Raw genomic sequence first — 12292 nt, 5'->3', positions numbered from 1 at the left:
TCGTACTATTTCTCCTTTCCGTAGATGTGGCGCACTGCACGTGGGAGATCACATCCTGTCCATCGACGGAACCAGCATGGAGTACTGTACCTTAGCGGAAGCAACCCAGTTCCTGGCGAACACCACCGACCAGGTCAAGCTTGAGATTCTCCCCCACCATCAGACCCGCCTGGCCCTGAAGGGACCTGACCACGGTGAGATGATCCATCCGGATAAATTTCTTTATCTTGCCCCTGCGGTTGTTGCCTCCCCCAGCAGATTCAGAAGGCAGAAAGACATTATGTTTAATTCTTCCTTTATTATTTCTTTCCAAAACAAGGTTACCTTTAATGCTAATTCATCTTCCAAATCCTTTTTTCCAAGCCACACATAATTTACTTGGAACTCCAAAATTGAGGAGAGAAACATTGTTTGAAATAGAATTTTCAGGGTAGTGCTATCGATTGTTTTTTTTAAGTCTTTGGTGCAATCTGAATGTGGAGAGAAGGGAAATCATTTGACTTCCTGGTATTCATGTTGAATATCCAATCTATATGAAGGTTAAGAAGGTAAATAGTAAAACTCCCACTCTTTTTAAACAAAGTGGATATTAATAACAGAACCTTCAAATATTTGGCAGGGCAGGGGAATCAGTTGTATGAAGGGTTGACTTTCTATATATATTATCTGTTTGCCGGAGTAGTTTTTTACCTAGGATAGACAACAACCTTTCTGACCAAACATCTTGCCTGGGACAATCACAATATTTGACTCCATTTATTCAATAAAAGTGTCAGCTGAGGGAATCAGCATTTTCATTGCCTTGAAGTTCACAGATAAGTTTGCTGAGTATTTACAGACCATCCACCTCGGCATCTTTAAACAAAACCCGGTACAAGAAAGAGGACTTTGAGCCCAAAATCAAATGAAATTGGGCTTTCCCAGTGGGGTCTTTGTTCTAACTCCTTCTCTCACCTGTTCCTTAAATCAAATACCTTTTTTTTTTTTAATTCCTTGAAATTAAGGGCCTCCCTAGTGTTGTCAGGGTGGCCTGAAGACCTGAATACATTTCCATGTGTTTAGAGACAGTGCAATTTTCTCAGGAATTGAAATTTTGCTTGTGAGGAGGTCATTTATATTATGTTTTCCATCTTCTGAAACACACTGCACTTCTCCACAATTTGGAATAAAAAAAAAAAAGAGGAACTAGATAATTTTCATACTGAATGAGTCAGCTAGATGCAACCTTTTTAATTAAATGGAGCTTAGACAGCCCTGAAGCTAATGAAAATCTCTAGTACAACATCACCCTTATCAGATTTTAATTTTACACATTGGAACAGAGAAATAATGTGGCATAGGCAGGTTATGGAAAGAAAATCAGCATTGCAGTATTTGAATGGAAATGCTAAGGAGCTCTAGGAAGGTTCAGTTCGTGGGAATGCACATGGTTCCTCTCAGGTGGCCTGTGGGCCTTTCCTGCACCCAGGCTGACAGAAGAGATTTCTGAAATGGTTTAAGTTTCTTTAAATTAATCAGAAGTCATCACTGGATTTGAAGCTCAGTAGGTATAAGTATGCACACTATGGAGTGCTCTTTCAGCGTGGGATTTTGCTTGCTAAATTCTGGTATCAGCGAAATGCAAATGTGTAACAGACCCTTTTAAAATGTTATTGTCTTTAGCAACCTCATTTATTTTCCATTAATTTGTCTTGTATACAAATCATAAATAATTCAAATAGTTTCCAAGTCATGAAATATTAAATGTTTTTACCTGCCAAGACAATCTGAAAAGATTAATTTATATGCTAAAATGTATGGACCAAGAACAAATTTTTTGTCTTTACTGTGGTAACCTGATGTCATTTGTATGGGGAGTAGGAAGCTGATAGTTTAAGTAATTCTAGCATCCACTGCTGACCCATCATCTACGTTTGCTAAAAGTTGTTCACGATCTTCCCTATCTAGCATACAGGCATTTCTGCTACATTTCACATTAAACTCAGACTTGCATTTTCAAGAGGAAATAAATATTGGCCCCTACACATAATTAAATCACAGTAAAGAAGGAAAAAAATACAAAAAAAATGTTTATCATGTTTATAATTCTCAACCTTCTATTTTTATATTAATGGAGTTTCACATAGTTTTACCCTTTATCCACAAGAAAGTTCTGGTTATTTTTTCAAGATCTCTGATGCCTGAACCAGTGTGTCTCTCATCTTTTGGGAGAGAGATACAGAATTTCCCAAATTTTGTTGGCAGCAAAGTGTTTTCAGGGCTGTGTAGAAATGAATCTATCAACTCCAAATAAGAGATTAGCTGTGCTTTTCACTGGTAAACAGCAGCATTAAAGAAGCTGACAAAAATGAGTTTTCGATGAGGTTAGAAATTGTTCCCACTGAGGGCCTTTAGGGGACATAATCGTGACTGAAGTAAACTGAGATTTTGGAAAAGAAAATGTGACCAGAGTCACCAGGTTTGATACATCCAGAACCAGGAGAAGCTTCCATTTTGGGGAGTTTCAGGGGCAGCCACTGGAGCAGCTGTTGCCTGCTCTCTGGAACATCCCAAGCAGGGCAAGAGGATGCAATTAGAGAGGAGAACAAAGAAAAGTCACTTCTGTGCCATATACCTCTTAAGACTGCAGCAGTGATGTCGCCATGGAATGATACAGAAAAACATTCTATTTTAAATTTCCTGTTCACTTATCCATAATGAGGGACTTAGGGGTACCCATAGGAAGAGGCGTAGAGTTTGGTGGCTAGAGTAGAAACTCTAAAATCACACTTTTGGGCTTCAACTCTGTCTCAACCACTTGGTACAAAAAGCAAGGTACCCAACTTTTCTATACCTCAGTTTCTTCATCTGTAAAATGGGGTTTAGGATAATACCTGCCTCACTGGAATATTGCAAGCATTATCTGAGATAATTCCATGAAAAAGCACCCAGCACAGTGCCTGTTATATAAGCACCCAGTGAAAATAGGCTGCTGTTATTGACACTATTAAATGAGAGAATGTCTACGAATGCTTTTTGCAAAATGAAAGAGCATGCCAAAAATGTAACATGTTACCATTAAACTCATGAAATACTTGCCTAATATATGAGTATAAAGTACACTACTATAAACCATCACATTCCAATAGCTGTGAAATGTACATTCAAAATAGGTAGTAGCTCTCTCCTCTGACCTACATTATTTGTTGAACACATTTTGCATTCATTATCCATTGCATACAATTTTGTGCATTATCTTATATAATTTTTGTCTCTTAATTATTTTGTATGTATGAAGATTTAGTCCCCAGTAATAGCTCAAATTCAAGGTAAAGGCTATGACCTACATTTAACCTGCCCGCAACAATTGGCCCAGTGCTGGGTAACCAATAGATGCTAAATATATCTTCCTTATTGAACTGTTAATTGGGCTCTACAGTCCTAACAAATACCCAGTAATGTTCAAAGCACTTAATAAAGAAGTGGGTCAAAAGGTGAGTGTAGAATCTTGAAGTTCATTACCTGTACCCTGGCTTCATGAAACACAGACAATACTTTGTAAAAAGTATAAGAGAGTGGCTGTGGTTGTAGATTAGCCAGACCCAGCAATGTCTGCATCTTGCTAAAGTGTCTTCTTGTATACCCCAAAGTAGAATAAGGATGGTGAAAGAAAATCCATTAGGGACATCCCCTGCAAGACTCTTTTCTTGCAAGGAAAGTGCTGCTGCAGTGTAGACATGGGCACTCTGGCTGATACTCCATTCATTACATCTGTTCATTTATTTATTTATTCATTCGTTCCGTAGTCAGTATATACTAGCAGTTTTAGTTGCTAGGATATATCCAGTGAGCAACACTTGTAGAATTTACATTCTAGTACAGAGAGACAAATAAAAATATACTAACTACATAAAGCCATTTCAGACAATCATAAGCACCATGAATAAACTATAACACAGTAGTGGGATGGCATGGGTGAGGGCGGCTACCTCAGCCAGGGAAATCAGCAAGGACATCTCTGAGGAGGTGGCACCTGAGCTGAGACCCGAATGGTGAGAAGTAGCCCGCTGCACAAACAACTGGGGAGAGAACAGCAGGTGCAAAGGGCCCGAGTGAGGCAGGACAGAGCCTAGCTGGTTCTAAGAACAGACGTAAGATCAGTGTGGCTAAAACACATGAATGATGGGGAGAGTGGTAGGGATGACGCTAGGGAGGTAAGTAGGGGCTGCGTTTGACTGTCTTTGTAATGGCGAGCTGTTGGGGCAGGAGTGACTTGATCTAATTTATGAATGCGAAAGATCTCCCTGGCTATGCTGTGGAAGATGAATGCAGGGGATGAATCAGGGAGCCATGTCCGAAGCTGCAGCAGGGGTCTAGATGAAGGAGATAGTGGCTCAAATGAGGATAGTGGGGAAGGAGAGGGAATCACCAGACATGGCAGTGGGATGGAAGGAGCAGGCCAGATGGTTTAGGGCTACAGAATTACGGTGGCTACAAAGTATTCTTCTGCACATTTCTGAGAAAGTCTCTAAAACTTAACTGTCCAATGAGTGAAATTTGTTGAGTGAGAGATACATTTATTTCCTTTACAAGGTACTTTATTGTTGGCAAATAGGTAGAAAAGTAGGCAGAATCAATATCATTACTCATCGCTTATCTGTTTTTATTCTGTATACCAGGCCCATGCTAAGAATCTTATGTGCATAATTCTCGCAGTAGTCCTGTGGGGTAGACGCTTTCATGATCTCCATTTGACACAGGAGGGAACTGAGATTCCGAGGGGCTGAGAGGCTGGCCAAGGAAGGGCTACAGGCAGAACTGAAACGAGGTCTGCCTCACCCTGGAGTGATCTGTCCCTGCTAGTGCTTTTGTTTCGTGTATTATCTCATTCCAGAAAGAATGTGGAGTGACCCATGAAGCTGATACCAGAGATGATACAACTTAAGCTCTTTTCTAAATGACCCTCCTTTAAATACATAGAGTATTCAGCCTCTCTACGTGAATAATTACTGTTAAATAATTCACCTGTACGATAGCTAACACCAGAATCACATAAGAAGGAGATATAAATTCATGTTATTTTGAGCTCTTTAAAGTTATTGATCATATCAGACATAGTAACAAACACTATATTGCTCATACTTCAGAACATTGCGTAGAAAATCAAATCTTAACATTGAAACCAGAAGGGAAACATGATAAACATTTTCTAAAAAATAAAAGAGATACCAAGACTTCAAAATAAACTTTATTAAAATTTTATGGCATCTTAAGGAAACATAAGAACATGTGAAATATTTTAAGAACTAAATAGTTTAATGTAAATATACTTTTCAAAAACAATCGTAAAATACAGAGACTTTTATCTTCTTATTAGTCAGGATACAGATAAGATTCCGATGCTGATGGATGATTAGGGTGGTTTATTGTTGAGGAAAATCAAGTCCAAGTGATGGATCGGAGTGTAATTAAAATGTCAGAGCAATAAATTGTCATGTGTGACTAGTAAACCACTCGAATCATGAACCAATGTGATTTATTGTTCCTTCTTTTCTTTTTCTCAAAACAAATGCTACTAACTGGCCAAGATTTGCAAATCTTTAATTACTAATTGTGTGCATAGATCTTTATGGGGCTGACATTTAAGTTAAAAAAAAATGTTTTTAATCTCTGCTGTGAAGCACAGGGGGAGATTAGAAATTGATTCAATAGTCATCTTAAAAGGAGGAAAAATGAGCTGGGGAAAGACATGCATTATTCTTGGGAAGATGAAAAGTTTCCATCCTTGATGTTAATCATCTATATTGCTGACCACTGAGAAAGGGCAAAGCCAAGTGGATTTTTTTTTTCTTTGCGAGCAGCTTTTGTTTTTTGTTACACTTTTTATTTGTGCAATTCAGTTACTTTTTCCTCTTCTTTTGGTTCTTTGTTTGTTTGTTTGTTTTTCTTATTTCTCATCATCACTTCATGTGGGCAGTGAAAATTCAGAGGAGCGACAGGCAACTTACCTGGGATTCCTGGGCCAGCAGCCACTGCAGCCATCACACCAACCATCACTATAATACGTACCACCCTGACCATTGCAGAGTGCCAGCCCTGACATTCCCGAAAGCGCCTCCTCCAAACAGCCCTCGTAATGTTCCAGGCTTTCTCCTCCTGGTCTTTTATTTAAAATATATTCTTCTCACTCCTTCCTCCTCTAATTCATTCCATCTTTGGCATCATGAGTATTATATGCTTTTGTTTTTTTTTTTTGGTAGTAGTAGCAACTTATCATTTCTGACATCTCCTAAGTCTTTTTCTTTTTCATCAGAAAGCATTTGTTAGGAAAGGCATAAATGTTCAGAATGCTTTACATGTGTCTCAGGAAATAACCGTTGAGAATATTACATCGAGTACAATGTTCTCAGATCTTCTTTGTGTTTGTGGAATCACTTATGAAATTCATGTCAGAAATATCTATGAAAATGAGATTATGTATGACGCATTGAGTTGTTCATGGAGAAACTTGTTTTAATGTTTTTTGGGGTTTTTTTGTCTAAAGTAAAACTCATAGAGTCTCTTTGTATTCCTATGTGCTTACAAGGACCTTGCTGTTCCTCAGCATTTACAGGCTCTTGTAACTCTGAGATGCTAAAGAGCTGTCTCATGCTCCTGAGGCCTCATGTCTGTCTGGTTGGGGTACTAACTAGCCGTAGCTGTCCATCACGTGTGTTTGTCTGAGTCGTTGCTGGCTGGCAAATGTGGCAGGCTCACGCCCCACCTGAGAATGCTCTGTGCCACGTCTTCACTCTCTTACAGCAGCTCTGGTGTCTTCATCCTTCTCTCCTACCTCCATGAGTGCGTACAGCCTGAGTTCCCTGAACATGGGGACTTTACCTCGAAGCCTCTACTCCACGAGCCCACGTGGAACCATGATGAGGAGGAGACTGAAAAAGAAAGACTTCAAGAGCTCACGTAAGTAAAATATCAGCCAAAGGCATTTAGCCCAGAGAAAATGTCTTGGAAATACTGAAACCTAAGGGAAGAGTGTTTCATGGGGCCTGATTGATCAGGCAGATCTGATCTATTGACATGATACCCGTTATCTGTATGATAATGGTTGCCCTTGAATATAACTTCAGACTGAATTAGTTCATACCACCTTTGCCTACAACTTTTTATTTCTGAGATTTTTTTTTTCTTGCTCTTTTATGTCATAACATAAGCAAAGATGTTCCTTTTAAGACTCCTTTTTCATATTCTGGGTGGCTTTGGACATGAAATCTTTGTTCTTAGTTTCTTATTCACTCTAAAGCAATTTTGTGAAAACTATGCCACCCCTTTTTGATAAATAGAAGAATCTCATGTATTCAGTTAATGCTATTATAAATTTCATACTAAATTATATTTTATAACCCCCCCCCCCAAAAAAGCAATGATAAATTCAAACATTCCTTTTCAAACTATACTTCATTCCCCAAGATTCCAATACTTTTCCCAGGAAGGTACCTACAGATAATCATTGATCTAACATATATTTCTTGTTATCCCCTTCAGCCTTAAGAAGGTTGGAAGGACACTCATCTTTACAGCAGGCCTCCTAAAGTGTAGGAATTTCTATGATGATTCTTGTAAATATGATCTGGACAGCCAAACACCATACACACTAAGCAAGACTAGGAAAATGTAGTTGGCTACTTGTTTGGGGATAGCTGGTTGTATGTATAAAGAGAAAAAGTATTATTGAATACCTCAAAAAGAAAGAAATGCAAATCTCTCCTAAATTTGTCTTTCCTGTTGGGGAAGATTATAATCTCTCATCATAATCACATAACTTTTGAAGGGGGAGAACACCTACCTTTCCAGCCAATTCCAGTCATAGTCTAGAGAGGTGTGAGTATTTCTTGTCCTGTATCCCTTTTGGCAGCCATGATTATAATTCCTGTAAATAGACTTAAAGAAGATGAGATTTCTTCCTGTGATTACCATGGGAATAAAAATAGGAAACACCCTTAAGATACCTAAATAAAACTGAACCCGGATACTTCACGGCTGGTGTGGCCCTATTGGCTCTTCAGCTTGTTTGCCAGAGATTCATCTCCCCAGGAGGATCTGTCTCCCACCTCCCCAGTGCCACCATCAGTGCAGCCATCACCCACGCTGGGAAGCAGTGTCTTCATGTTGCAGGAACCTGAAGGTTTCCTTACAAAGAAATCCCATTGCAAAAGATAGGGTCACCATTGTGATATGTACATGGTTTTTGACTTGCATATACCTTCAAATAGAAAGAGATTTGTCATCTTTTGTATATGAAAATGATAGTAAATTTGGAATTAGGCAAATGGAGGAAGATTGAGTTTAGCCAAAATGAGAACAAAGAGATTCTAGAGTCCCATATTGTTTTTGCTGACACTAGAGTGAATTATTTGCTCTTGGAAGAAACCAGTTGAAAGCAATATAGTGAACTGGTTAAGAGCCTAGACTCTGGAGCCAGGCTCCCTGGGTTCTCATCCCAACATCATCACTTTCTAGCTGTAGGACCTTGAGTAAGCTTCCTAAGCTCTCTATGCCTTGCCTGAAAATAGGGATAATTATAGTCCTTACTTCATGGGGTAATTGTGAAGATTATATGAGATTATGTGTGTGTACACTTATGTGTCTTAGAACCACACCTGGTAAATAGTAGGCTCTATCTAATTCTTAGCTATTTTTAATAGTTTGCATTACCTATTACATGTCAGAATCTGAATTGTCATGTGTGAAAATCTCTTGACATTGCTGTCAAATTTAGGCCTTTTTCCCAATGGTTACACTTTGACATGAATACGTAGGTCTTGACTCTTCCATGTAATACCTTCAGGGTTGGTGGTGGATATTTACAAATGAAATTTTTTATGTATAATGGCTTTGTGTACAGCACCGCTGCCCACTGCACTCCAGCCTGGGTGACAGAACAAGACCCTGTCTCAAAAAAAAAAAAAACTCAGACAGAAACAGGCTAACAGCCCTCAGCAGGAAAGAGCAATTAAAATGAACTTATGAATGTTTGTAATTCTGCTTCAAAAGCTAACCATTTGTTTGTATTAGGTAAGATTTGCTGTGTTGATTAGGGCCATTAGTGAATACAAATGAGTGATAATATGTTTGGCTATCTCAGGTTGATATTTACACATCTTAAATTTTGTAGCAGGAAACAAAGCTGAGGCCACACTGTCACTGATATGCATAAACCACTCAAATTCTCTCTTGAATAGCGCATTATTCTCCAACTTGGTAGAAATATAAACAGAAACCTGGTTCAAGAAATTTCTAGTTGTTTGTGTTTGCTGTAGACATTAGCCACTATAGCACCACTCATAATATACATACCAGAATGTTTACAAGCGTGTCTCAGAAGATCATACATTTTGTATTTTAATTAAACAAAGTCCAAAATGGCAGGAACATTTATTGCCACTTCAAAAAGACTGGAAAAAATTATAGAATTCTAAATTTTAAAAAAAAATTGGGAATTTCTTTTCTTTTATTTATTGCTTAAACTTAGTGTGGCTACATTAGATGTAAAGGTCTTCCTGAATAACTGATAATAAAAGTTTTATTGCCACTTTCTCTATACCGTGGTTTATTTCCACCACTTTATTTATGTCTTTATTCTGTGCCATCGTTTGCTGCCCCCTTTCTAATGTGTATGTTTCTATAGCAACCGGGCCATTTGTATGGATGGTGAATCATGGCAAAAGTCACAAATATAATAAAGTCTCTTTGCTGTATTGGCAATGAGTTGAGACCAGAGCTTGCAAAACAGAAAATTCTCACATTTCCATTACAAAGGAAGTACATGCCCAGAAAAGAATGAAATCTTCTCAGATAAATATTAAAACATTCCGTGTCATTGACCAAAGGGGAAAATACAGGAAGTCTGAAATAACATGTTACATGTACTAAAACAGGAGGCCGCCACGTTTGTTTCATAGGAGAATGATGAGTACACCAAGCGCTAGGGTTTGAGGAGCGTCACAAAACCCTGGGAGGGTTGCAGAGCCATGTCATAGAGGGAGCCCTCTCTTGTCTCTGGAATCTTGCTGGCCTTTCCTCCACTCCCTGGCTGCCCCTTTTCCTGCTGCAGAGGCCAAGGCTCGTTCCAGAGCCCCATCACACCCCGGTCATGGCAGCATGCCTGAGCAGTGGATCCGGCTAGTTTCTCCTGCTTTCTGCTTCCTGCTCCCGTACACAGGGCCAGTGTAGAGACTCTGTTCTCAGTCTGCCTGAACTGCAGCAAAGAATAGAAGCTAGAACACATTTCCAGAAGGATCTTTGCGTCTTTTGTCATCATCACTTATTACTAGGGAGGGTGACATTGAAAATAGCCAAAAGGAAGAAAATGAAAAATCATAGGAACTTTTCTGGTTCCTTCTACCAACGTAGGAAAAAAGAATGGAAGATAAGGGCAGCTAATGGTAAGCTTCTATAGGTAGTCATGCCGCGAACCCGGGAAGGGAACAACTTAAGAGCTGCCACCTCATCTTCAGAAGGGAGCTATTGGCCACCTCTGCTGCACTTCTGAACTGGATCACATGATCCACAATGTGTTGGGTCCCCAGCAGGTAGACACTAGTGTGGACCACTTTAGTGAAACAGAAGTCTCAAATTATAGGATCAAGTAATAAAAACACATTATATTAATAAACCTTTGGGGCCCTTTGCTCTCTACTTTGAAAATGCTTCTCAGATCTGACAGAAAATCTCACAGCCTTCTAAATTAAATAAACATTTAGCAGATTTTTAAACTTTTGGTGCCAAAGAGCTGTCTTTGGCCCTCCCTGCCCTTCCTTACACTACGAAAGACAAGAATTGACAACACACAGTCATTCCCTGCAAACCTGAAGAACTGTGAATGGAACCCTCCATGTGTGAATTGGAACAGGGCAGAGCAGACGCGAAAGCTGAACGCAACGTCGGGACACACCAGTCAGCAGGAGTCAGACGTGGAGCGTCAGCAGTGGAGTCATTTCCATCTTCACCTTGAGTAGTCGTGGACAAGCCCCAAGCCAGAGCCAGTAGCTTGCAGCCTCGTGCCGACTGGATACCTTGCAGGAGTGTCTGCTACTGGAGGGAGAATTCATCATACAGATTTTTAAATGACAGGGTTATAATTCATTAATCACCTTCATTTTCTTTTGCTGGTTGATCACATTAATGAAGCAGGATAATCAAGCTCATCTCCTTCTCTTGCAAGTAATACTGGTGGCTTTTTCTTTTGACTCATCTTTAAATCTGCAATTTATCTGGCAGTAATTTTGAAGACTTTTATATATGTGACTAATCAATATATACAATTTCAAATGAAATTTTATTGTTTCCAAGGAAAGATTCCAATATGTCAGAGGACTTTCAGAGATCATTGTAAAATCTGAAATTGCTTAACATAATCCTGTATTTAGAATACACATTATAACTTTATATAATTTTAAAACCAATGTATAATACGTAAGTGTATTTTAAATATTAAATTAAGTCTCTTAATAATTTCTATCCCCTCAACTTGCCTCCAGATAGAGCTTATAAATGTATTGATACGTTGAATTAGTAGTTATTTCTATTTTCAAAACCTTCTAGAGAATGAGATTCCTCAGCTATCTTCTTTGTTCCAAAAAAATATAGCAAGTCTCTCCTTTGAGAAGGTTTTCAGTATATCTAATCTAATCCCACCTATTACTATTAAATTGACCTGTTTTTTCTTGGTTCTCTCTCAGTAGAGATGGCAAACAGCTGACAGAAGGTTTAAAAACAGTTTTTAACTCTAAGTTGTCTAAAAATCTTTACCAAATTGTGATCTCAAATGGAAAAAAAAATGAACGTGAAAGTATAGAGTCACGGAAAGTAAAGTGTCCCTGCTGAAGTCCAAAAAGCTTCACCTAGAAGATAAGTGGATATAACCTGCCAAGTAGGTGATGCTATAACATTATAGTCCTGTCTGCTGTGAGTAATAAATGGGAAGAAACACACTCTGCAGGTCCTTGCTGACGGGAAATGGTGTCTTCTAGTGGTTTTATGCCACTGGTGGCAAAAGTATGATCTGGAGAGCAACCAAAGTACATTCAACATCGGCAAAGCACTTTTAATCTGAATTAAATGCAATCTGAATTAAAATATGATAGTCCATATGTCAGACCTTGGCATTGTAAGCCACCACCTGTAAAAGGGGTGGAGGCTACCTTCACCCTGACACTGGCTACGTTAACCTTAATGCAGCTGAGACAGAATGATCATGGTGCTTCTTAAGGAAAAGTAGATTTTTTTTTTCCTTACTAATCCTGGATAAATGATTCAC

At 38.9% G+C, this 12292-nt stretch overlaps 1 protein-coding gene across 1 annotated transcript in view; it reads left to right on the top strand.

Annotated features, from left to right (window-relative positions):
* The window catches only part of GRIP1 (glutamate receptor interacting protein 1), a 154482-nt gene that overhangs the window by 72716 nt on the left and 69474 nt on the right, over positions 1–12292 (top strand). The window contains exon 8 of the mRNA XM_012642012.1: positions 6781–6936. Coding sequence (XP_012497466.1) covers positions 6781–6936 — 156 coding nt within the window. The remainder of the gene's footprint in view (positions 1–6780; positions 6937–12292) is intronic.

Source organism: Propithecus coquereli, unplaced genomic scaffold, assembly GCF_000956105.1.
Source record: "Propithecus coquereli isolate 6110/MARCELLA unplaced genomic scaffold, Pcoq_1.0 Scaffold172, whole genome shotgun sequence".
Classification (NCBI taxonomy): domain Eukaryota; kingdom Metazoa; phylum Chordata; class Mammalia; order Primates; family Indriidae; genus Propithecus; species Propithecus coquereli.
The sequence above is the reverse complement of the archived record's forward strand: the minus strand, read 5'-3'. Positions and strand labels throughout refer to the sequence as shown.